Raw genomic sequence first — 27,336 nt, 5'->3', positions numbered from 1 at the left:
CTTAGGAGTACCACTACTCAGCCAAAGTCTTGACATAATGTTTATAGGTACACTTTATGTCAACAGAAGCTAATAGCTTCTCTGCCTCCTTGTATACCTTAGATATTTCATTGAGGCCTGTATTTCCTGTGCTTGAAAGACATCAGACCATCAGCTGTTCTTTAGGTCCATTGTAAATGACTTGTGTTCTTTGCCTGCTTTGTCCTTTTGTCTCATTTGTAGAACATTCTCAGGTTTTCCCTGCATTTCTCCTTCTTTTTCTTGTTTGTTTTTCACTTGGTAAATGTAGAGATGTCCTGAAACTTACTTCCTTGCTACTAATTTTCCTACCAATATGGAAGTAGCTCTTGGAGTGAGGACACTGTAGCCAGCTAGAAAATACAGTATCAGTCTTTTGAAACACATTTTTCTTCTCTACTGAAGTTGCGATGGTGCTGGTTGTGTTCCCTGTTGCTCTAAACAGCCATTGTACATTTAGCAACATGGGCAAAATGTACTTCTCAATTCTGCATATAATGCAGAATAATTCTAGGAACTTTTAGGGCCTATGGCAAGAATGCATTTGTACAGAAAGCTAAATAAAGGAATCTTGAAGAGCCTGCTAAATTATTTTTTCACTTTGCTTTCTGAAAGGCCTACCCCCCCTTAAGTTTTTGTAAATTTATGCCTAATTAGTACAGTAGGTCTTTTTGATAAATTAAGCCTGTAAAATAAGTATTGTCCTAAATACTGTTTCAGCAGATACTGAATATGAGCTTTCCATTGCAACAGATAGGATAAACGAGTCTGTTTCACTAATGCAACTCTGTGTGCTGAGGTCAAAAGTTCTACATAATTTGTTTTAAATTTGACTTTTTAATACTCCCGATATGTTTGAGGCACTGGTTGTGGTTTAGATTTTTGTTTTCATGTAGGAAAAAAACCTGGTTTTCTTGAACATCAGGCAACTGATTTACATTTTTTTCTCTTAACAAAATCTATGATATGAAAATGCCTCAATTATGTAAAAATTAAATGCTCTCTCAATTTCATTTTATGTTCATGTAGGTAGTAGAATTGATAGACAAAGAAGATATTGATATTGGCACCAGTCAGGTTGCTGAGATTATGGCACTGCTTCAGAAAGAAGAAAAATTGGAAGAAAAAGAGAAAGCAAAGGAAAAGCATGATAAAGAAGCCGCGGAAGCCAAGAATTAAGCTTCAGAATCTGAAGCTAATCTCAATTGTAACCAAAACCTTGTATATCTTTCTGTGTCTAATGGCTACATACTACTTGAGCTTTTGTGATTATGGGAAGTATTTTGAGCTGATTCTAGTAATAAATCGTAGATATGTTTTCTGACATATGGAATGAAATTTCCATTCATCAAAGAAGTGATTTATTGTCATTCCATACAGATGAAAACAAAATATGCTTCTTTAGCAGTGCTCCTGCCCACAAAATCATGTATTGGCATTCATTGTGGTACAGTGATCCATTAAACTTGCAAGTTTGCTGTATAAATTAAGTGTATCTATCATGGAAAAATGCTTCTCATTTATTTTCTTTCATCATTACATGGGGCCCAACCTTGCTTTGCTTCTGCCTTTTAGTTTTTTCAGAATTCAATAGAAACTTTCTCTTCCATCACAATATTACATATTCTGTAACCTGTTAGTGAAGATTCTGTGGCTTCAGTAGTAACTTGTTAGACTGAGGGTTTTTTTAAGCTAAATATCACTAAGCTGTTGCCTCACTGACAGAGAATGTGGCATTCTAATCACTTTTGTGAGTTCACGATTATTGTTTTTTTCTGTTGAAGGGAAAAACAGATTTATTTTTCCCTAGAATGGAAACTTCCCATGAAGTTTGCTTCTTATGGGTGCCTTAAAGTTCTTAAGACTAGGGAGTAGACAATGTCGCTTCTACTCAAAATTCCATGAATTACTAAAGCATTGGAATCACAGGAGCCTTTAAAATAGTTTCAGAACACAATCTGTCACACAGTAAAGTGAGTTAAAGTGTTTGTCTAAATAGCAAAATGAAAATAATGATAAGGGGAAAATGTCAGTTGTGATCTTTTTGCATTTATTTTTTAAAAATTTAGTTATCTTCACATTTGTTTTTTTTTCATCTGATAATTATTTTCACCATAACTAGTTCTCTTACCTCTCAATTTTCATCTCAGGTATAAAATCACTAACCAGGTATAGTCAAAGTACATAAATACTTTCATCTCATGGCCTTACTGTGCAGTCAACAAGTCACGTCTAATATTGCCAGTGCTCTGATTACATCTTTGATTTTCTAATTAATTGCTTATAGTTACTGTCTTTAACTGTGTGATTAAATACTGACAGTAGGTCAAGGTTTACTCATTAATGTCTGTCCTTAGTAGTAAATTTTTTAAGTTTTAAAAACCAGAATACTGACTCTGGGATGTTCCATAATTCCCTGTAGCCTGAATTTTCCACTGTTTCTTAAAAATCTGCTATGAAATACACATAGTGTGACTTGAACCAGCAGGGTTGTGGTTTGGGTTTTTTTTATTTTGCACCCAGTATTATAAAATACATGAACATCCTTGATTTTGTGTATGCTATAGAGAGCACATCTTACAATGGCACTGTACACAGTGATATTGAGGTGGGCAGTTAGTATTTAATGCTTTAGTCATAGTTGCATATTTTCTTAGAAAATGTTGACTCCCAAGCATATTTCAGCATAATTCCATGTTCACTATTTATCTAGATTGGCTAAATTATTTATAAAAACTCATTTGAAGTTAGTGGAACAAAAAGAAGTTTTAACAGTCTCATGGCTCGCATGATGGACCATTGTATTTAGTTGTTTCCAAAGCAAGATGTACAGTACAATTAATTCTAGAAAAAGGGTCAGTGTTTAGTTCAAGTATTGAGTTTCATATTCTGTACAGTTTGCAAAGAAAGCTGCTTACAGTAAGTAACATCCTCCTGAGAATTACTGTAATTGTATCTGAAGTGTAAAATTGCTGTGACAAAGCTGAAATTTCAAATCAGTACAATCTTTGTAGTTATTATGCCCCGAAACAAGGGGGCTGTTCTCTCCCGTGTGAATCAAGATTTACAAGGAGGAGCATGACAGTCAGTTTGTAGATTTTGAAGATAGGACTTCACTGAGTGCTTTTTTTTTTTTAGGTCAAAACTTTTATCTTAGATGAAAATGCAGGAGTAAAACTAATTAACAGAATTACAATTTAAAAACTAATTTTACAATGTATAATTTACAGTTAGAATACACTAAATTTTGCAGTTGCGTATCTTCAATTTGAACACAGTGTATAATGATCTTACTTGACATTCCTGAAACATGATAAAGATACTCTAAAATTGTCTGCTACTTTTCATGCGATATCAAAAACCTAAGAACTGTGTGCTCTTCAATGCATGCAAGGTTAAAACAGGGAAGTAGCAGAAAAAAAGGTTTTCAAAGATTTATGGATTCAAGTTTTACACAGCTTTAACTATCTTTACGGTAAATTATCTGATTGTAGTATTTGGGAGTTTAAGACACTTTGCTGCTGTTCTTTTTCTGTGTTTACTGTTCACTTAAATTTTCTGTGGATTAAATAAGAAGGGAGCCAAAAATAGATTTTTTTTTTTTAATGAGGAATGTACTGATTAAAATAATTGTGATACATTTATCGAACACTTTTAGCATTTGGACTTGTTTCAAATTTGGAATATTGTGAGATTTTAACAGGTTACATAAAATGCATTTAAATGTCAATCACAAATGTCAGGTTTCCCCTGTTACATAAAGCGTTTAAAGGAGGTACGCATCAACCACAGTGACGTGTTTTCGCGGGGAGTGTTTTCCTTCTGATGTTGAAATTAGGCAAACCCGTAACAGCTGGAATTGAACACCACCACGTTCTGTGAGCTTAAAAAGAGGAGGAAGCCCTTGGTGATTCCCACGTACCCGGCTTTGAACCTTCCCCAGCAGCTCTGTCCAGGCGATACAGACAACTCCCGCAAATCGGTGGCCTCAGGACCTCCTTCAGATAACCTCCTTTGTGTCTTGCGTGTTGACCAAAAAAAAAAAAACCCAGAAGCTGCAGTGCTTTCAGAGAAGGGATGACTTCTGAGTGTACAGTAACTGGTCAAAACTTATTTCTGAATGAATATTTAAAAAGGAGATGTAAATATTTGTTTAAATAATTAGACAAAATATATGTGAGATTTCGGCAACCTCGCGACTTACACAGGCAAAGCCTCTAAGCTCAGAGTTAGATAATCGGTGAGACTATTGTTGGGGTTGTTTTGGATTCAAATAAGATCAGATTTTGATTACAAACTATTCAGGGGAAAAATGCAAAGCATATAAAAAGCTTTTTTAAAAAAAATTAGTGTAGCAACAGGGACAAAAAGTAAAGTAGGATGTCATTTCCTTTGCCCCTTCAAAACAAGCAGGTTAAAGGACCTATTTTTTTTGAAAAATTTGTTTCTATTTCATGTTAGCTCCAAAAATAGTTTTTACTGAAATTTTTGTCACTGACTGCATGCTGTGAATCTGCCTGCAAGTTCAGTATCAGAAAGCTAATTTACTGGGTAGTTTGTCAGCAGGACAGCATGCAGGTAGAGAATATTCTCTTGACAGGATAGGACCTTGCACTTATGTAGGCTTTGTCTTGGGGGGAAAAAGTTACATCTTTTATACAACTCCAAAATACTTCTTGTAACTTTGTATCTACATACCTTGCTAATAATTTAAACTTTAGCTACTTCAGCATGTATTTAAATACTTTTAAATTGTTTATATCAAATTATTGGGTATATTTAATTGAAAGAATAATCCCATATTCTGTTCTTTGTACGTATTCCAAGTTTTGCTTTTCAGTTGAAGAATTTCAGCCTGTGTTACAAATTTAAGTTGAAGATCGTTTGTGCTCTGAGCATACTGGTTCTGTGTTTGCCATAATGCAATATAAGATTTTTAAGTTAATTGGAGCTTGTGTCCTTTGTTTAGTTATAATAAATGTATCATTTTGAAATCGAATCTCTCCATTATTTTTCTGTTGCTCTTGATTATTTAGTGTTAATTTATCGCTGTTCAGATGAGAGGCCAGTCGCAGAGCGGGACAGTGGTGAGCTGAGTATTTTAACTGAAATGTTTGGGGTGGGAGAGGGCAAGTGAAGGGACAAGTCTTTAAACCAGGGGATTGGTGGGCTGGGTGGGATTTGGGGGGGTGTTAATTCTTGCAGAAATTCTCTTGATGCCTGTGGGACTGCTTGCCCGGCGTAGTGAATGAACTGGGCTAAAGTAACTATTGTACTTTAGGTATGAAAATGGGGAGCAGTGTACTCTTTAGGATAAGGAACTAATGGAAAGGTTGAGATCTATTCCAAATAGGAGTAAGCCTCCTCAGGAAGAATCCGTGCTTGGTCTTTGTCCAAGTTAGGGGAGAAAACACGTCTGAAATGGTCCCAGAGATTGAGTATTTTATGCCGTGCTGTGTCCCTCACCCCTGATTTTGCAAAATTGTATGTATTCCTCTGTAATCCTAATAGTCTTCACAAAATTAGTCTTGGCATACAGCAGACTTTTAAGTCTTGGGCATATCCAACAATATGCTTTTTCAATTAAAAGCTGTTAATGATTTATTAACAAGGCTTTCCTCCTGAAGCCTCGGCAGCCTGGGTGGGAAGGAGGAGCCAGCATCACCTGAGCCAGCAAGGTGTCCAGTGCACCTCTGTCCCTTGAAAATAACTGAGTGATCTCAAATGTCACTTGTTTGGATGCTACTGGGGAAGCTTTGGTGCTTGTCTTGGCCCAGCCGTGGTGGGCGCTTACAGAAACGCATGGCAAAGAAGGTCCAGGCCGAAAAGATGTGGAGGTCCTCTTGCACGGGGCTGTGATGACACAAGTAGTTCATTTCCTGCCTGCTTTCAAATGGAACTTGGCAACATGCAAACACTGAATCTGCTCTGTAGTGTCGGAGTATTTCAACAGATGTCTGAAAACAACCTCCTGCCTTCAGATGCTTTTAAAATAACTTAAGAGATCAGCTAGGTTGGGTTGCAGATTTTTCCTTTTTTTTTACTTAAAGCCAAGCATCAAATAAATGGCTTAAAAAGCAGAACTTGTTCCTTCTAAGCATTTGCTTTAAAATTTTCCTTTAATGACAGATTTATTGAGGGTGAAAAGGACTGTTGTGTAGCAGTGTGATAAAACAGTCTAACAGAAATTGTGGTGTTGTTTGTGGATTAAATGTGGACTTTGACAAGTGCTTTTGATCATAGTAACCCACGTCCTGAATGCCCAGGAAAGAGACTGACTTCTGGATCCAGTGCTGCTGAGTTATATTGGTTATATCAAAGAAATCATACTCTTTTTCTAAATCTTTATAACAATTATTGTTACAATCTAAAGTAAAAATGGGGTTTTTTGGAACTTCTTGTCCTGATGTTGAAGGGAAACAGAAGAGTGGTACCCATGACCAAGCAGAGCTGCTGGCTGCTCTGGTTGGTGCATAGGTTTGGCACAAGCCAAACTCAAGTCTCAGAAAAGCTGAGGCTGGAAGGGGCCACTGGAGGTCGTGTAGCCCAGCCCCCTGGGGGAACCTGCTCAGGGCCGGTTTCCCGGGGCCGTGTCCCATTGGGGTTTGAGCATCTCCAAGGATGGAGACTCCACCGCCTCTCTGCATCCTCTCTGGATGGACCTCACCACAACCTATGTTAGTATTTGATCACTCTCAAGAAAAAAAGTTTTTCATATGTTTCCCTTGTGACAAATAATGATGATCTGTTATTACACATGTGAATTTATGCATTGTCCACAAATACACACAGAGGGAATGGTAACTGACTTCACTAATTAGAAATAATAGATAACAGATATATTGATACAACTTCACTGGGTAGAAGCTTCTTGTACATCAGGCTGGTAACACAGGCATGACGAAAGCCAGTTGGAAAAACCTCTGACTTCTTGAAATCGTGGTCTTAAAAGTATTGGTATAGAAGGATCTTTGTTGCAGACTAATTTGGTGAAATGTCATTTAAAGACTGAATACGCATGCATAGTGGTGGGGGAGAGATGGATAGTCTTGTGGTTTTTTCGTCGACCTGAGGACTGAGAAACCTGTGTTCAGTTAATGCCTGTTCTTTCATTAATGCATCGCTTCGTTCTTGTACCCCTGTAACATAGAACCTCCTTGACAGTGACTGGGCAGGTGACAAGTTCTCCAGAGCAGAGTCTCTCCGTGCAAGGACCCAGTACAGGATTTTGTCATGATAAAGCTTTTAAATACTGAATACAGGCAGCAACAGACCGTACCAAACAGTTTCCCTGGCCAAGGAATCTTACTTTTCTCACTGCTTATATATTGAAAAGTGTTTCTGGTATTTTCTTGAATTATTTCTCAACTGTGATGTGAACGGGAGGATGTTTGTAGTGTGTTTCTAATTCCCTGCACTCTGTGCTCACTTCCATTTTTACGTATTATTGGATATAAATCTTTCTCAGTAGTTAAATATCCTTCACAGGTCAAAATTCTTTGGGGGCTCATTAGCATGTAAAATTTTACCCTTGCCAAACCTTCTGTGGTTTTCAAACATCAGTTTCTCTCATCTAACTGGCGTAAAGGATTTCTGCTATGCAAGAGATGGATCTAATTCAGATTTGCCTCTTTCCGTCTAGTATTTCTCTTTATGTGTATTGGCAGAGCAGAGCCCTTCATGAATGGTCTGATTTATGTCTCAGTGAATGCTGCAGCCAGCGGTTCAAGATGTCAGGTCTCCCGTGCGAGTTGGGAGCGGCTGCAGATTCTCCATCCCCCCCCTCCTTTTGTCTTGGCTCCAGCCCGAGAGCCATCCAAGTTCCTTTCCAGTATTTTCTAACCATGTTTTCACATCCTTGGTCAAGTGAGATCTTCAGACTCTATCTGAAGAAGAGTTTCTGCAAGGAGCTGAAGGGCAACTGGGAGATGAGCAACAAAAGAAAAAAAAAAAAGTCTGAAGAGTCTTATTAAATTAAGATGGGGATAAACAACCTGTTATACAGAAAACCTGGAGATCTCTGCAGCCTACTCCAGACTTGTAAGATCCCTCCCCTCCTTCCCCTCCCCCCGCCATTTAATCAGGTAATATATCCCAAAGAAGTAAGCAAATCAGCAGGATTTTCTTCTCCATCCTTCATATTCCCCAGTCTTTTCCTTTTCTCTATCCCTTACTTAATAATGCAGGACTAAGTAGGAAAATTTATGGAGTCCTTGTTGTACTTTAGTTTCTCGGTACTTTGCTTTGCACTGGTGAAAGTTGGGAAGTGGAGTTGAAATTTAGCGACCATCAGTCTTTCCGATGAACGTCTCCTCAGTAGATGGCTTCAAGTGCTTGGTCTACTTAAACTCAGTCATTAGTCGCCTTCATCGAGCTCCGCTCTCATCTTCCTCTATCATAATTACATGAGCTCCACCACGGTCCCTGTGCAGTCTCTGCACGCAGTGCTCATAAGAGCAGAATGCTTTTAGCCTTCCCTTTGAATCCTGTGTGCTCATAGCACAGGGAACAGCATATGCTCTTCCATAAACCACAGCATTTCCGTGGAAAATATGCTCTTAGGATGAGTTTTCAAAATCAAGAGTGACATTGAGATGAAGGCATGCACATCCCTATTTTTAGACTCACCTTCTGCAACCAGAGTTACCCATCCAAATTCTGTGATTAAACTAACACTGTGGTCCCATAGTGACTCGGTATGGTTTCATCTGAGGTGTACATAAGCCACTTGGGTTATCTTTTTCTCTGGAAAGTCCTTTGTACCCTCTCTGAAAATGTGATCCTTTTGGGTATCTACGTTTTGGACTTGCAAATTCAAGAACTGACTAATGTCAACCCCTAAAAACCTCTTCAAATAAATGATGAGGGAGGAAGCATTAACAGAAAAACCTCATTTGTACCTCCTAATACCTTTGTGACCCAGAGAAATCTGGCATGAAGAAAATAGTTCAACTACCCAAACGTATACAGATGTGTAGCAGTGAACAGAAATAGCTGTGGGGGAGATTTGATGGTGTTAGCATTTTGGCTGTACTTTCTTCCCCATAATTTGCCCTTGAGTGAGCAGGGTACTATAGTACTTGTTTTAATTTTGTACATATGAAGATGAAGGTATCCTCAAGCAAGAGAAATGTATTGTACCACCAAGCTTGATACTCTTACTGAAGTCCTTGATGAAACTTGGGCACTTCAAGGAAGGGGGGGGGGGGGGGGAAGTCTTTAAATCCTGTTTTTTGGTTGTTTTTTTTTTAAGTAAGGAATAATACAGGGGCTGATAAAGCAGATACGTCACCTGTGTTTTGCAGAAGACTGGAGGGAGAGTGAATTTGCACAGGGACCAGCCCAGGAACGACATCCACGCTGCAAAACAAGACACTCCCCCCAACACGCCACCCTCCCACCCTCCCCACCCCCCCATCCCGCAATAACCCCCCCAGACATCTGCACCCAGGTCATCTAAAGCCGCAGCTGCAGCTCCAGCCGCGGGAGGGTTCCTGCCGGGGCTGCCCGGCGAGCGGTGGCATCTCACTAGATGGCGTGCCCTGACCGCCCACCGCTCGCCGGCCCCAGCCCTGCCTCCCGGCCGGACGCCTGCCCAAGCGCGTTACTTCCCCGCGTTTCGTCCTGTTCCTGATTTCCCCCAGCTTGTCCTTATGCCCGGTTTCTTGTTCTGCACTCACAAGATCTTCCTCTCAGTTTGTTGTTTCTCAAATCTTTCTTTCCTTCCACTGAGGATGCTGTTAAAGCAAGGTCGTGTTTCTGCACCCACCCCACACCCCGTTCTGTGCTCAGTCCCCCAGTCATAGAAGCATAGAATGGTTTAAGCTGGAAGGGACGTTAAAGATCATTCGGTTCCATCCCCACCCTGCCATGGGCAGGGACACCTCTCTTTAAATCAGGTTGCTTAAAGCCACATCCAGTCTGGTCTTGAACACGTCCAGGGATGAGGCATCCACAACTTCCCTGGACAACCTGTTCCAGTGCCTCACCACCCTCACAGGAAAGAATTTCTTCCTAATATCTACCCTAGGAAGACAGATACTCCCTCTTCCCATGTTTTATCTCCTCTCTGCTTGTCAACACGATAAAGCTTGCAAACCAGAATAAACCTTTACTGTCTGGTATAATCAGCCACTGGACTTCCAAAATTAATCCCTCTTTAAAATACAGCATCAATTCTAGGAAGTTCTCTGATCTCGGTTTAAAATTTGACGGTGAAAGAGAATCCACCACAATTCTTTGGTGAGCCCTTGTACTCGTTTATTGCTATCACTCTGTGGTTTGTGGAGGTTTTTTTGCGGAGGAAGGGAGAGGGGAAAAGTCTTTAAAAATAGAAAAATAAATTAACTCTCCACCCTTGGAAAATCAAGCAACAAAAAGCTGACCTGTCCCTAGTGAATTTGTCTAGTGCTGGTTTCTATTCATTTCACTTCGGTTGGCTTGGTGGAAAAGCCCCTGACAATATTTTCTTTGTGGGGCTGCTTATGGGCTGCATTAACGTGAGTACTCTGGAGCTGTACAGCTCCTCCAAAAGTTTCCTGACTCTCTTGTAAGTGACCTGTGTCCTGCCCTACCCAGAGTCCCTCCCTCTGGGCTGGTGACAGGCAATGTTTGCTTATTAACTCTTCAGTATTGACATGGTGATCAAGGTGTTCCAAGGTGCCTTGTGGGTTTTTTTGCCTACCTTGGCTGCAGAGCGTTCAATTTGACTCCACGTCTAGAGGTGACATCCAAACACCCCTGAAGATACGGTCCTTTTGTGATGATTTAAATTGCTAATCCGGGTTTGCATCTTCCCACTCAGCACTTTCCCGTTGCTATAAAAGCAGTGGTGGTGCCGGTGTGCTCTCCTGTACAAACAAAGGCAGATTCCGCTCTTGTCTCAAGGGCTTAACAAACGTATTACTCAGTGCTATAAACACTTAGTTAACAAAAACTAAAAGTCCATTCTCATTTCTTTGGTATGAGGCATTTTTAGGATCAAATGCTGGGTCAGGTTAGAGTGGGTTATGCACATGTGATTCAGCGGTTTGGATGTGGTGCTTCAAGTGACTCAGGCATGTTTTAAAAAAATGTAGCTTGGTGAAAAGGTATGAATCAGAGAATCAGAATAATTCAGACTGGAAGGGAACGCCGAGGTCATCCAACTGTCTGCTCAGAGCAGGGCCATATTTAGATCAGGTCGCTCCTGGCCTTGTCCGGTCAAGTTTTGCTCATCTCTAGGGATGGAGATTACACAAATCCCTGGGCCTTGTGTCTGACCACCTTCATGGTAATCGTTTTTTCCTAAAATCTGGTGGGTATGTCTGATGTTGCAACTAGTGTCTGCTGCCTCTTGCCCTATTGCTGTGTGTCCCCTGATAGAGTTTGGCCCATCTTCTCCGCACCTTCTCATTGGGTAGTGGCAGATTGCAATAAGGTCCCCCTGAAGCCTTCTCTTCTCCAGGCTCAGCAGGCCCAGGTGGCTCAGCCTCTCCTCATACACTATGTGCTCCAGCCCCTGGCTATCTTGGTGGCTTCTACTGGATCCACTCCAGTATGTTCATGTCTGTCTTGTGCTGAGGAGCCCAGAACTGGACCCAGGACTCAAGGTGTGTCTCACCAGTGCTGAACGGAGAGAGAGGACCACCTCCCTTGACTTGTAGGCAATGTATGTCCTAATGCAGCCCAGGAGTTTGTTGGTCTTCCTTGCTGGCTCATGGACAACTTCTCCACCAGGACCTTTTCTGCTATCGAACTGGTCAATGACCATCATGGGATTCCCAAGCCCCAACCATGGGGATATTCCTCCTGGGAGCAGGGCTTTGCATTTGTCTTTGTAACACCACTTCGTAGCGTTCCCATCAGCCAGCTTCTCCAGCCTGCTGAAGTCCTCTGCAGGCAGCCCTCCCCTCCAGCATAAAGACCACTATGAACACACTGCTGAGCACACCACCGAACAAGAATTGTTGAAATGGAAACAAGGAGGTCACACAGTTAATGCATGATGTGGAATAGTTGAGTCTCATCTGTCAAATTCAAGAGGTTATTCAGGGTAAAACCAGTTTAATGCCAGGCATGGAATTGATGACAATTTACGCAATTATTATTAAGTGAGCAAACTACCATGTGGTATTATAGAAGGTCTGAAAAAAAATATTAATAGACTGTTAGTTCAAATGTGAAAGTGCTAAACTCATCGACTATGATGTGTTCTAAAAATAGACTTGAGCCTCTGCATCAAAAAAAATAACGCTTCCCTTTCGAAGACTTAACCAGGTCTATACAGAAAGCTTTCTGGCTGATGTCCAACTACCATTTTAAAAAGTCCTGTAATTAACTTTCTTTTCATTACTTTTTGGTGAGAAGTTTTCTTTTTTCTTTTTCCCATTTCTGTGTGTGTTCAGTTGCTATGATGATGAGAATAATGGCATTCCTATCACCATGAAACATTATTAGTTGAAAAATTTATGTGATTTTCATACGTATTGGTCATACAAGTTGTAAATGACCCATTCATTATTTACACTGTGTAGGGTAAAACTTTAAACAAAAAGTTGTTCTTCAATTCACCTTTGAATCACATGTTTTCTACCCTACATGTTTTCTAGATGTGAACCATAGCAGTATAGATTTTTTTCAACTTATTTAACAGTGCTGGCAGCTGCAGTTTAGAAGCTGCTGTGCAGCAGAGCTGGAACTCACTAGACCTTTGTCCAAAGTCAATGGGTTACGGGGTCTTTTTGTTCGATCTATAGATATCTATGCTGTTTGCCCCAGGTCTCCCTGCCTGCCCTACAGCAGTGATTAAAATGCTGCCTCAATAGTTCAGAGCTACTGTTTGCTAAAAAGTGCTCCACAGCTATAGGGACTGTTTGGTTGTTTGTTTCCCTACGGTATCTAAGGGTTGTGAAAAAACAGATTAAATGCCTGAACCAACCATTTCTAAGTCCAGGCAGAGCCTGAATCCAGGCAAGGATTCCTTTGGGATCAGTGTCACAAGGCAATCGGGGGACTGCAGATTGCCACGAGAGCAGTGGGTTAAGAAGTATTTTCAGATTGTAATGAAACAGAATATAAAATATAATGATATCAGCAAAAAATACAGTGATATCTTCCACATTGAGTTCCATACTCTCTGGCTCCCAGCCCCAGAAGACTCAATTTACGCAATGACTTTGCCTATAGCTGCTGTCTGGCTACCAAGTCTTTACATCATGCTGTAGCCTTGCCCACACAGAAACCTCCTGAGTATCTAGTGTGAGCTGAAAAGTGGTTTGCTGGAAGTTAACTATTGAAATAAACCCACAGGCAGTGGTGGAGTCTCCTTGCCTCGCTGTCTTCCAACCAAGGTCTATTTTTCACTCCTTACATAGGATGCACAACTCCTTGGAGGGGGGAGAAATAACTTTTCAGAAGGAGTTAACCACAAACCTACTGTCAGCAAGACAAATTTCAGCAAAGACCTAAGCAAGAAGGTGTGATCCAGTGCACAAATTCCTGAAGAGGAGGCAACAGCTGGTGAGGTTGCAGCGCGGCGGAGAAACATCTGGAAGCTATGGGAGACTCTAATCCAAGTGGGACAGCGTGACGCCGTTTGTCTGCCTTGTAAGAGCTTTCTGGGCCAGCTTCATAGAAAAGCTCTATATGAGATAAGGGAGGTGGCTACACCGGATGTCAATGAGGTCTGAAGCACAGTATATTGTAGCCAGGTTTGGGTATTTCTCTTCACCACTAATACTGATGAACTGGAGAGGGTCCAGATTGATGAGAGTAATGAGTGGTTGGTTGCTGTGAGGAACAATTAACGGCATTGCATGGCTTTAATCTAGAAAATCCTGGACTGAAAGCAGGCAACACCCAAGTTTGGAAATGTGTGCTGCACGGGGCCCGGTGCTCTCTTCTCCTCCTCAGCTGCTGGGCTGAGATGAGAGCAATCAACATAATTCTCAGTGAAATTACCGGAACAGTGGGGTTTCTGCAGACTCTCACTGGCGCAACTTGAGGCATTGCAGTTTCTGGTGTGGGCTGAAGGTTGCTAGGCCTGCAGCTAACAGCTGTGACAGCTGCTGCAACTCAGCAGTTGATATGTTAATTTAAACAAACACCACTCATGCTTTAAGTTATTGCGCCAGACTACGGCATAGAAGAGTTTGGGATGGGACCACAGGACGTCTCCCATCCAATGCCCTGCAAACAGCAGGTCCCAACCAGACCAGGTTGCTCAGGGCTTCGTCCAGCTGAATTCAAGGACTCAGTCCCAGGATGGAGATGCCACAACCCCCCCGGACAAATTATTTGTGATATCTGACCACCTTTATAGTGAATTTTTTCCCTTATATTTAATTATGATTTCCTGTGTTGCAACTTGTGTCCATTGCCTCTCCCCTATCATGGTGCAATCAATAACGTGAGTTATTACTTAATAAATCCCTCAATTAATAGTGTGTTTCTTGGTAACCGCCTACTGAGCTCTAATTTCGTGATGCTGCAGAGGTGGAGGACATGCACCACTCCCTTTTTGGCCAGGTTTGAGCATCGTAACGGGGTGACTGTGCCGGCTGAGCCACAGAGATGCTGTTCTCCCCTCGCACGGGTGCCTCTCCTGCACAGCCCGGCTCGGCACAGCCAGCTGTGGCCCTGGGAGCAGCTGCCCCTTTACGGGGGGATGAGTTCATCCCTGTCCGTAGTTGGTGCGCAGTGGCTGAAAGCACTCTGGGATCCTTGGGGATGAAGAGCTCTGTAAAGACTGGAGTTGTTTATTATGATGATTTCTAAAACAAGACTTTTAAAATGCCTTAATGTAAGGAGTTCATTGGAAGGTTTACAATTTGGGGTATTTTATGAGGGGAGAAATTAATTCCAAGAACCAAGTTAGAGTAAGTCCCCCTTAGGACGATGCAAAATGAGAGTTCCAGTGTATTACAAAATTAGCGTGGCTATGGCTTTCTAAGCTTTTAAGATCCCTTCGTATCAGGGGGAAAGGGGAAAGGAGAGTCAGGAAGCCAGAACAGGAATCTGTCTCTGTTGGGAAACCGTTAGAAAGATGCAATGTGGTGGCTGGGACCCAGGCAGAATTTGAATGTCGTCCCTTTTCTATAAATAATGCATAAGCAGCATCATATTTTTGAATGCAGAGCCCAGAGGGAAATAATCTCTCTTGATTGAACTGGGATGTAGCATTGTGGGCTGGAATTCAGAGATCCCAAGTTCAGGGGTCCTGGGTGGTGTGTCCCAGCTGCTGGGTGCTCTCCCCTCCTGCTTGAGCATCTTGGGAGCGAAGGGTTGAGGACGCTGCACGAGAAGCAGATCAGAGGGCTGCAGCCTCTTGCTTTGAGGGTTGTCCCAGATCTACTGCTTCCCCCACTGGGAAAACAGGATGTTCTCCCCTCTGGACAATGAATGGAGTATTTACCACCTACATCCAAAGCCACAGGGTTGTATCTCACCTCAGTGATGCAACTCAAACAGAAAGCTTTTGGGGCAAATGTTGGAGTTTCCTGTGGTAATTCAGGGTGAATAAAGAACAGAGGGCGCTTCCCATCCAGTTGTCAGGCATGATGCTGCTCTCTGTCCAGGACACTTATGTGGTGATCAGTCACTGTGCTGTCCAAGTCACTCAGGTATCATTGTCATGGTCTCTACACACTGTCCCATAGGTGATGGGATGATGGAGTTACGCCTCGGTGGCCTATATTTTTGAAGTTTTGTGAACTTGGCTCCAAGGAGGTGTGCAATTCTAGTTTAGTGATAAAATTATGCTAACAAAAGTCATGGAGTTTTATGCTATGTCATCTTAACCCACTTGTCCCTGTGGCTTTGAGCAAAGGTCTGGTTTCGCCCTTGTTCTCTTTCAAAGCCCATTCACATTGTCTTTGTATGAGTTTGTTCTGGGCACAGGAGTTTGGCTGTGACTTGACATCACTCAGCTCTGCTCTGTTTCAAGCAAGCAAGGACAAACTGCTATAACATTTTGCCCTGTTACAGTCTCCCAAGATGCTAGGAAATATCACAGCGCCTTTCTCCTAAGCACTGGAATTGGAGACATGCCCCTTGTTTAGTGTTAAAATTTGAACAGACGAGGCTTGAGCAAGGGTTTGATACCAAAATACAGAAAGGTTCAGCAACTTGGTAAGTCAACAGACATGCAAAGTGGCAAATGAGGAGTCCCACGTCCCCATCAAGTGTCCTGTCTGGTAAGAGGCACTGCCTTGCTCACCTTCTACCTTTGAATTGCTCTACATGCCAAAAATACATCCCACATTTCTATGGGGACTGGCTTATTTACACAGTCTGCCCTCCCCCAAACTAGAGAATAAAACTGATGGAAAAGAAATGAAGTGGTTACTAATTAACAATTAGCTCATTAATAGAAGACATCTGCTCCACATTAGGTGGGGAGGTTGAAACTCACATCCCCAGTGACTGGCTGTTTATGGAGTTTGCATTAAACTAGAAATCAGGCTTTTTAAGGTTGCTTTTTTCTACCCTGGAGATGTCCATGTATTGAGGCCTGAGTGATGGTGAACACCAGTGATGAGACAGGACATTGTGCAGCACAGAGGGCTCACCTGTGAAGGATCCCCACTCTGCTGCGTGCAGGGGTGAAGGGGTGATCCACCCTACCCCACATTGCGCTTCGGTGCTGGCTCTGCCTTGTCCAAATTCCTAATCTTGGAATGGGCAGAAATGGGAAAGAGGCTTCTGAACGTGGAAGGAGAAACAGGAATCACCCCTACAGTGAATTCAATCAGGCTTCAGCCTGGGCTTTGAGATACCAATCAGAGTGGTCTCCTGTACCAGGTGCCCAAACCCCCGTCCCAGGACATGCAGCCCCCTACAGGGAGGTGATGGAGCTGGGACGCAGTTTGCTCTTGTGAGCTCTGGGTGGAAAATCCAAATCATTGGAGGAACACCAACAGCTAAATGACCACACCATTTTTTAAAGCCCTTGGAATGATTGGCTTCCCCAGCCACCCGAGTGCTTCAGGAAATGCCCATCACTGCATTGGGTGAATATTTCAAAGCAGGAGCAGGCGCTTGATCCTCCAGAGCAGCATTGGTTTTCTCCTAGAAGTCAGGGAGGAAGAAGATGAAGAGTTTCACACAGGCTGCTGTAAAACCAAAATACCATGAAGTCTGAAGGTGAGCTCCTTGTACATGGTCTGGAGAGTGCTCGGCAGGAGATGCCAGGGTATTCCTTGTAGTTTTATTTTCTGATGGAGAATTTGGAAACCATGCATGTGAGGAAGCAGGGCTGTCAAAGAAAACAACTATGAACAGCGTTTGGGAAAACACAAGCTATCTTTCCCTGGCCATATTTCTTTAAATGTGTCCCTCTCCCCTAAATTTTCCCAAGCTCTTCTCAGTTATCTTTCTGTCCAAATTTCCTTCCCTTCCAAAGCTGAAACACTTTAATTGTGTTGAAATTAAATGGAAAAAGAAATCCCCAAATAAATCTGGAAGCAATTAAAAAATTTTAATATAAAAAGCCATTTTTCCTTGAAAACCATTCAACTGGCCATAATCAAATCCTCTCTTATTAGAGCAGCAAAATTCCCCTAGATTTCAAGAGTGGTGGGACGGGCACTCAGCAGCTTTTGACACTGACGGGGCAGCATCAGCTACGAAACTGCTTTTCTCGGTCACCACATGGATTTTCTGCTTATGGATCAGCAGCATTTGGATTTTGGCACTTGTCTACTAGGCATAATTGTCCAGAATAATGTATTTCGCAAGAGCTGCTCTGGAGCTGCTGCTCATCTGAACTTTATTGAGGGAGCGTATTCCAGAGCAATTATTTTGCTCTGGAGGAGAGCATTAATTATCCCATCATAAAATGACTCTTTTTGTGGAAGACAGCGGTCTGAGCAGGAATCTGTTCCAGAATGGCAATTGTGGAATAGCTTATTCTGCAATAGCTATTCTGGTCAAGTTCCCCGTGTGGGCAAGCTGTGAATCTCTGCTGCAGCACGGGTGGGAACACACCCAGCACACGCAGCCTCTGGCTGTATGGATGGCTGTGTGCGAGTCGATGAATCCAATAGTGTTATTATTGTGCTTGCCTTTGAGTGAGGAAGAGAGATCTCTATTAACACTGCTGTCTCCAGGATTTTTCCCCTCCGTTAAACATTATGCGCTCATCTATCTCCATACAGGTACATGGGGTTGCTCCACCCTTCTCCTATTCCCTTCCCACTGAAAAGTCGACTCATTTTATCAATGTTTCTTAACTCTCTCAACCTTGTGAGTCTTCTCCCTCTGCCCAAATGGATGCAACCCCTTATTATTTTCACTGCATCTGTGACTTTTTATCAGTGCTCCTTGGATTCCCCTTTTTTCCCCTGGATGGCCAATGAGGTTAAACTGCAGCAGGCAGCTCTCCGGCCCTGGGGTGCCTGCAGCAAAAGCATCGCCACGTGTCATTACCCCGGGTTTACAATCTTCTCGGGCAGCTTTCAATCGCATGACAGTGTTTTCCTGCCTGAGCCAACTTGAATTGATTTGGAGCATAAGGTTTCAGGAGACAGTATCAAGTCCTTCAGTGAAATCTAAATAGATTGCAGCTGCTCTGCACTCTATTAACCCCATCATTTTGTAATTCTGTCCAAAAAAACTGAGGGGAAGGGCAAAGAAAGTTGGAGTCTTGCAGGATTTTTATTCCACAAAATCAAATGCGAGTTGGAGGGAGTGTGAGAAATGTTTTCCTGGAGCAGGGTGGCAGGTCAGTGTGGTGGATTTCCTTGTCTATAACATGGATGTATTTCTTTACCTCTACATTCTCCTTTTATCCATAATTAATGATTGGTATATTCCCCACAGCGCAATTATTTGTGACCCTCATGGCTAGTGTAAAATTTTCTGAAACACCTCATGATTTTGGCTCTTGGATTCTTAACTGCTGTGAGCTTCCAAGGGAATTCTGATCCTCAGGAATGGGTTCTTCAAAGTAGTTGAATATGATAAGTAACAATAATTAAAAAATCCACAGCAGCCCCAAACCAAAGGATAAATAGCAAAACTTGAATCTTTGAGGATCTATGCTGAAGCAATGTGGTTTCATAGATCAAAAGGCGGCTTTAGAGATGCACCAGCCCTATGCCTTTCAGCACAACGTGACTTTTACTGGTGATCTACCATCCCTCCACTTTGGAGGGCAGTTGACTCATTTCTGGTGTTGAAGAATCCCAGAGAAATGCCTCTGGGGGTTGGCTATGGGTGGTGTTGGGGTTTATCACTTTCAGATCAGCTGGCAGTGTTTCCTTGCACACATTTGAGATAATTTCTCCCCTACCCTCTGTTCCCATTCCTTGTTAACAAAAACTTGCAGAGACTTAATACCAGTAAAACCCCTGGATTGACTTTAGGACTTTGCAGGCCCTTGGCCTCAATAGTCCTATGGGACACAAACCAAAGCGAGTCTTGCACAAAGCGTTGCAAATTTTTTTTTTTTTTTTCAGTTTAAATGATGTTAGCTGCCTAATGCTTCCTAATGGATCCTGGTTCTGTTGTCCTCCAGGTATTTAATGGTTTCTCTTTACTCAGGTGTTGCTGTGTTTCTTCTTCCCACCTCTTATGTGGCTTCTGTACTTCTAATGATCTTCAGTATTTGCTGTTCACTACATGTAAGTGTGTGCTGGTCTTCAAACTCATGATGAGAAACCAAACCAGAAACAACCATCTTGATGGTATAAAGATTAGCCAGTTAATTCCCTGACTGGGATAAGAGAAGAGTTGCTGAGCAAGCTTATTTGTGTACGTTCACTTTTTCCAGCAAAGAAGAGGTTTCTCTTCCCTGACTATGAAGCTGCCTGGCAGTTGTTCTTTCCTGTTAAAATATCCCAGCTTTGCACTTGCATCCTTTCCACTGGAGGAACCTGTAGCCCAAAGCAGGCATTTCCATGCACAATGTTTGTGGATCAGCAGCAGTGAAGACGTAGCTAAAGCCAGGAGCCTGCTCAAGCTCCTGGAGGAGATGAGACATTTGCTGTCGTTTCTGCTGAGTGGGACTGGGCTGTGGTTACACGCTTCGGCATCAGCACAGGCTGCTTTGCTGATCTCAGGGTTTCCTCAATATAGTCCATATCAGAGTACAGATGGAAAGAGATTAAATACAAAACTTTGGGAGATGTTTTCTGGAAAGCTGCTGCATTCATTTTGCTTTCCTCCCAACCACAACACCTCACCAAAACGACAAGAGAGTACTGAGATGTCTTTGCCACCTACTATAATGAGATACCCTCAACAGCCAAATTTCTCTCTGCTGCTCATTCTCTCTTCCTCTAAAAAAAGAAAAAAAACACCAATAGAACCATATTTTGTCTTCATTCTCCCAACCCTAATGTATAGTTTTGAGAGGAAGAGCTCCTTCCCATTAATTTCTGTCTATTACTTTCCAAGAAAGTAGTTTCTGTTAGAACATTTCTGCATCTTAACACAGGATCATTTTAATCTTTAAAAAGAACAGCAGAAGTTAAAAAAGAAATTGTTCCTATAGAAGCACTTCTGATGTATTTGAATAGTAAAGGATGAAATAAATTTCCCATGCCAATGTCAGAAGAGAGGATCTGGGATGCCTTCATGCTGTATCTAGCTTGTGGTATGAACTCTCCATGGGAACCTTACTTAGATGAGCCCCTGTAACCAGAAGAGGGTGCCTTGCTCCCCTGAAGCTCTTGGAAAACTCAAGCTCAGCTTCCCTGTGTCTCATTTTTTCTGTCTCCAAAGCATAGATTGTACCACAAACCCAGCTCAACTCCAGATGTTCAACTGATGCCAACCAAAACAGTGCCAGCTCTGTTGGTGTTGGCCATGTACTCATCTGCTTGCATTGCTTATAGCTCTTATCCTTTCCCACGTCATCTCTTCCCTGGTGATTTATTCGTCCCTTCATGCTGTCACATCTTGATTTATGCCACTGCTGTTAATGGCAGAGCCTTGTCTGGATGCTCTGTGCCTGGCGCGCTCTACGCTGCGGCAAAGGTAATTACCAGTAGCAGAGAGCAAGAGGTTAATTCCAGGCTCCTTTCTTCTGTCTGGACCAAGCATAAATTCTCACTAGAAACAACTGTGCAAGCAGCTGCCATTCAGTACAGAAATTAGTAATTCCAGCTTTAAGAAAGAAAAAAAAATTGTGCAGTGCATAACTGGAGGGGTAATATTTAAGGCTATTTTTGTGGGATTGGAATGAAACCTTCCATGTAGAGGTTTAAACACTGATTATCTCAGTCTATTTTCATTTAAAACCCAGCACACATGACCTGAAGGGAACAAATATTTCTAAAAGGGTCTAGAACAATAAGCCTAATTTTCAGACTGATGGAGAAATGTTAAATATGTGTTTTCCTCTTTTATTACCCTTGCTTTAATTAGTATTATGGTTCTAGTAAGGGGAGTGAATAATATTTCCCTGTTTGGCACTCTGTTTCATTAAGCTGAATCCTTGCTATTAAATCAAACTTAGTTGGCTCCCTCTGTGATTTAAAGATTTTACCTGTAGCCCATGAAACAGGCTGATGACTGGTACCATCAGAAGGGGACAAAATTTGTACCACGAAGTGAGGCTTTTCTTTATACTCGTGACGGTTTCAGTCCATCGTCAGGACGCTGTGCACGCAGGCTCGGGTCAGTGTGCACACGGGCATACGTGGCATAGAGAACCTTGCACAGGGTGCGAGAGCTGCACTTCTGTCCTGCTGGCTCAAAGCCCAGAAGTCAAAGGGGACAGCACAGACCCTGCAAGGTGAGGATGCAGGTACATTCCCAGCATTTTTAGAAGATCCTCCTGCTTCTGCAGGATCACTGTTTATGGTACAGCTGTGGTGCCTTTCATTCAGTCTGTCTCACCTGGCAGCAACCTTTTGGTAGTTAAGTTACTCGTCAGTGAGAATTTTGCATAGTTTGGTGCAGCTGGCTATTTTTTAGACATCTTGAAGGGAACCAGGATATGGGTTACGTAGTCCATGGGTTACAGCTGATGGTCCAGAGCCGTGGTTAAGGTGCAAGTGCAACCCCAATGATCTGATTGCTGCTGTGGAACTGGAGGAAAGCCTAGAGGAATAGCCAAAGGTCTCAGGGAGCATTCAACAGGGCTACAGCTCCCAGCAGCAGAGGGGCTGGGGCACTACCCAGCTGAAATCTCTTATTCATCCAGTAATTGCAACTGAGCTCACCTGGAGAAAGCTCCCCTTCAAACCCCAGAGCCCTTAGGGGTGTAGTCAGGACAGTTTGCTTCTGCGGTGCAGCCTTTAATTGGAAAGGCTCTAAAGCATCTGAAACTGTGGATCAAAAGCATGTGGGAGACTGCAGCAGCATCGGGCAGCTGGCCAGGCAGGGCGTGGGTTGGCACTGCCAGATTCCTGTAAGTACAGGAGCTGTGATAGTCATGTGGGAAATTTAAGATGTGAAAGATGGATTTGGTGGCAGACCTGGGGAGCGGATCAGAAGCAGCTGCTCGGGATGTAGCAGCAGGCGATAAGGGAAAGTGTCAGACTGAAGAGGTTTTGCAAAAGGAGCCGCTTTGAGGAACGCATCTTTTATAAATTGTTTCCTTAATGATCTTGGCGTGAGAAGCGATAGTTTGCTGGTGTGAATTCCTCCTGTGTGTTTCCTGCTGCCTTGCCAGCTTGTTGCTTGGTCTGTGACTTTCAGTAAGCAGTGAGCAGCCTCAGGTGGGGGTTTCATCTGAGCTGCAGAGGGAACAGGACATGGCTGAATGAAGCATGGGAGACCTATGCCCTCAGCAGAGGGCAAGAAGCTGTTTCTTGAACAGACACTGCACCAGGCAGGTCATCTTGGAGATAACATAAAGATCTCCTCTTCCCAATTTCTGGGTTAATGGGAGGGGCTCAGGTGAACAAGCATATCGCTAACAAAATGATAACTTCATGTTTATGCCTATTTGCCCTTTGTGCTGCTAGGAAAAAACAGTGAGATGTGTAGGTGAAAAATTCAGCATCTTTGGCTGAAACTTCAGGTTTGGGCCTAATGCAGAGGTGGCAGGAGGGGCTCATCCCAGGAGGAGCAACAGCGTAAAGCCCGATGGAGGAAAGTCACTTCTTCATAAGGATTTGGGGGTTGAGAAGGGACTAAATAAGGAATCAACAAGAGGATCCTTAAAAAGTGAGTTTTCTAATCAGCTCTATTCTGTGCCTGTCTGCCCAGACAGCTCACATTGATTTGATGCTGAACAATTCTGATTTTAAAAACTGCAACAAATTGCAAGTAATTGCACATGTGCTTACCTTTAAGACTCATGTAGCTGCATGTCTGATTGTAATTATACTCCTGTGAAAATCCTTGGTGGACCCAAGGACTTAATTCCACAGACCTCACTGATCACATCACTCTATGTATGAATTTATGCTTGCAGGATTAAACCCTGCCTTCAGCTATAAAGCAATTAATTGTTATAAGCAGAAAACATGCAGGGGTGTGGGAAGAAGGGCCAGGTTAAAACACTTGGACTGTAAGTGAAAGAAGATCTTTCTTTTGTAAGTATGTATTTCTGTCGCTAAGGCTTATTGCTGGGGAAGCCGCTGTCCCAGGCTCCTTGCTTACGAGGCGAAGGATGATTTACTCCATATGACACAGAGAGGGAAATGAAACCTGATTTTAATTCCAGCTGCGTAAGTGTGTCTGTGCCAGGAGCACTCTTCCCCAGAGAGTCCATGCAGTTTGTCGCTGTGGTTTGCAAATTCCCTGATAGCCACCGAGCTGCCAGAGCCGTGCACGCTGCAGGCGAGCAGCTCACATGGCTCCAGGCGCGGGATCAAACTGCTGTTGCAGCCGGGAGGTGACTGCCCGCCTGAGATTGCTGTGGACCAAACCAGCTGGGAATGACGTGTGAATGTGTGAGGAGAAAGCATGGGAAGGGAGGTTTGACCCTGAGTCAAGGACTGAGCCAAAAAAAAAAAAGTTGGTTCAGACACCTAGCTCTGGCTACTGTTCCACTGGAGGTGTTTCTGCTGAGGCTGGATTGGAAGAGCACGGTGGTGTGTGAGTACTTAGGAAAGGGATTGCACAGCCCAGTTACCTCCAGTGACCTTCACGAGCTCAGTTGCAGACTTTAACATGCTTTCCACTTGTTTGGGGCTGTGCTTAGAGCCCTGCTCATGTGGGAAAGGATCTTTCTTCTTGTAGAAAGGATCTTTGCTCACTCTTTCTCCTGAAAACCTTCCAGGATGCTTCACCCAACCCCCCAGCACACACAACCATGTAACGATGAGGTTTTGCAGAGGAGCGTACCTTCTGCTGTTACTCTGGTGTAAATGAGAGTAAAACACACGGAAGTCACTTGGTTATTGAGGAAGTCTTATCCACACCCTGATGGTTTTCCTGCTGATGGTGAATCTCATACCTGTCTGGTGTAAATCAAGAAAAACACTACTTCACCTGTTGGTGGCGTTATCCCCTCTTGTAAATGATCATTATCCTATTGAAATCAACTGAAGGTCTAGATTGAACTGTTTAGCTCTTTCCCCTTCCTCCCTCAACAGTGAGGGGATAAACTGGAATTTCCAAGAGACAAGAGAAGCAGTTTTGAGCTGGCCCACAGACCTCTCTGCTGATCAGAAGGTGATCCTTTGCCTTCAGCAGGTTTTAGAGTAGTGAATGGGTTTGGTGTTGACATTGAAAATGTACAGAGTAGCCTTAAGCTTCTGCAGCCATGATGGTCTAAGGGTACGTGTGAAGAAAAGATGTTTTTTCTTCATTAATTTTGCCTTATTATTGGGGGGGGGGGGGGGAAGAAACTCTTGGGCACTTGGGCTTTTCTTCCATTTGTATCTGCCTGCGTCTTCAGAAACGATTTGTGAGGCTTTTTAGAGGTGGAGGGATAGAATGTGAACAACTAGAATTCCTGGGACGTGGGAACGGGCATCTCTGAGAGCTTTTTTCAGAGCTAGTTGCAATAGAATTTATCTTGCCTTTAGTTTCTCTGCCATTGCTGCTGTAAGGGCAGCAGGAAGCAGCTGCTGTCCTGTGGTCTTGTGTGACCACTGACCTGCATGAGGTGTCTCCGTTAAGATGTTTGACACCCATATTTGAACAAGTAGATCACAGGCATTCAGGGTGTTCTGCCAGAAGCCCCAGTGGTTTGGCAGATTTCCCAAAGCTCATGCCCCTTCTTGCTTTCATTGATGTCCGTCTTAATTATTTTATATATACCATTCCTTGCTGCCTGAAAGAGTATTTCCACGGCTCTGAATGTGTAAGGAGGCTTTGTTGTCTGCTATTAGTCATGTAATTAGACAGTACTGGTAACTTTACATAAAGGAATATGAAAATAATTAGATTGCTTTCGGCCAAGCTCATTGCACACATCAGAAACTCCAGAATTCAGATTAATTTCATGTTTTTCTAGGGTTGCTGTAGTCTTTAGAAGAATTTGGCTAGCTAGGTTGATGGCACACCCAGTGTCTTCAGGGCCTTCTGTCCTTTTGTTGTTATGTATCAACCTCGTAAGTCATGAATTAAGCCACAACCATTAATAATGACTGTGAACCATTCTCATAGTTGAAACTAAACTAGCCTACACACTTTAACAATCTGCAGTGAAAATGCTTGTCACCAGCTCTCCTGACAGTGGAGCATGGAAGTCTTAAACAGAAATGGCTCTATAGGACTAAAGAAACAAATGGAAGGCTTGCTGTTTTATGAAGTCAACAAACTACATTTCACTCCTGTCTCTATTTCTCTTTCTGCGTAGCAATATAGGCCCCGTTTCTAAAATGCTCATGTAAACAACGGGGAGGAAGCCTTTTGTGTGGCTTTTGCTGAGGTTGCAAGTTGTGGGGGTAATACAGCTCAACAGAATTTCAATGAGATTTGCAAGCCTGTATGCTTATGCACAGGGAAGTATTTCATAACTTGTTCTCTCTTAATTGACTTATTTTTTTACACACAATAATTTATATGAAGGCAAAAAGGGGAAGTGCTTTGACAAAACAGTCAAGACTGTCTTTGAAGAACCTAGGGAAATTTTGTCTGGGTAGATTTATTCATTCTGTAATTAAAACACTTTGATGCAAACATGGCATACTCCAGCACTTGTAAACCATTGCTCTGCTTAGTGCTCCAAAGGTCTCTTCTCCTGCCATTAGTCAATGTTCTGCTCTGAATTGTACATTATGTATTGTTTTGGAGATCACTTGAATTATTTATTATTTTTTTTTTAAATTTTGATGTTAAGTCTTCATCATTTGGCTTCAGATATTACTGAAGAAGTTCAAGCTCCTGTTGTCTGTGCTGTACCCTCATTCATTCTTGATCAGCTGTTGCTTTATTATAACAGTGAAGAGGTACCACTTGCAGTATCCAAACTGATGTGTGTAATGAGCAGTTCAAACCGCTACCTACTTTATATTGTGCAATGAATAATGTAGACAACGTGTGTGATTGAAAGTCTGACAGCTCTGGACAGTAAGGTCTGTACTTAAGCAAAGTAACAGCAGCTGGGTGCTCCAGCAGACTGTGAACGTGGCTTTCCATCTCCCTGTTTGCAGACAGCTCTTTGCAGAGCTGAACACTTACACATTTTTGGTTTGGCTTTATTTTTTCCCATCTCCCCCAGCAGTGTGGTGTCTGTTTTTTGTGTACTGGTGGCAGCTTCAGAAAAATGCAGATCATACCAGGGTTGATAAAATCTCACATTGCATAAATGACAAGGCAAAAAAAATCCCTCAACACCCTTCCCCCCAAAAAAAATTAAAAAACAAAACCAAACAAAAGCACTTTGGCCATCTCCTATAGGGTGTGACCTTTATGCTTTTACATTAAGAAGTTTCAGTGCTATATGAGATTGGGATGGAGGCTGGATAAAATCTTTCCCTCCCAACTTTTAATATCTCTGGGTTTTTGAAGGCGTCAGTGTTCTTTCTATAAGAAAGGGGTAAGAATGTTGTCTTCCATCCTCTCTATCTTTATCTACAGAGGCAATGACAAGCTACAGCCTTCATCTTGACTACAAGACTGGGGGAGCAAGGTGTACGGTAGAAAGCGGAGGCCAAGTGGTACCACATGGGTCAAAGCTGACAGATGAGCATCAGATAGGCAGACTTGGGAAATGGGAAGAAAAACCATGTAAATCACAACCCATTGGTATCACAAAAGTAAGAGGTGCACATACCATCTGAAAAAGAAGCTAAGTTGCATGGGTGTGGTTAATGGACTCAATTGGAGCGATGGGGCTGTGAAGTGTGGCCTCATGGGCTAAGCAAGGTAGGGTGCCTGTTGCCTGACTTGTAGTGTGGAAGAAGCCTTGCATAACAACGATGTGCAGGGCAAGAAACATCCATATTTGGTGAGTGAAGGTTTGTCTTGCACACAAATTTGAATGCA

The 27,336-nt window shown here is 42.7% G+C and overlaps 1 protein-coding gene across 2 annotated transcripts in view; it reads left to right on the top strand.

The window, feature by feature from the left end:
• Positions 1–5,015, top strand: part of LETM1 (leucine zipper and EF-hand containing transmembrane protein 1) — a 31,397-nt gene extending 26,382 nt beyond the window's left edge. Inside the window, exon 14 of one of the 2 annotated variants that reach the window (XM_074147084.1) lies at positions 1,048–5,015. In XM_074147084.1, the coding sequence (XP_074003185.1) occupies positions 1,048–1,197 (150 nt within the window). In that variant the 3' untranslated portion in view covers positions 1,198–5,015. The remainder of the gene's footprint in view (positions 1–1,047) is intronic. The other variant, XM_074147083.1, reaches the window with a different exon arrangement.
• The last annotated feature ends 22,321 nt before the right edge of the window (positions 5,016–27,336 follow it).

This window comes from Numenius arquata, chromosome 5 (genome assembly GCF_964106895.1).
Source record: "Numenius arquata chromosome 5, bNumArq3.hap1.1, whole genome shotgun sequence".
NCBI lineage: Eukaryota > Metazoa > Chordata > Aves > Charadriiformes > Scolopacidae > Numenius > Numenius arquata.
This window is presented reverse-complemented; position numbering and strand designations above follow the sequence as displayed.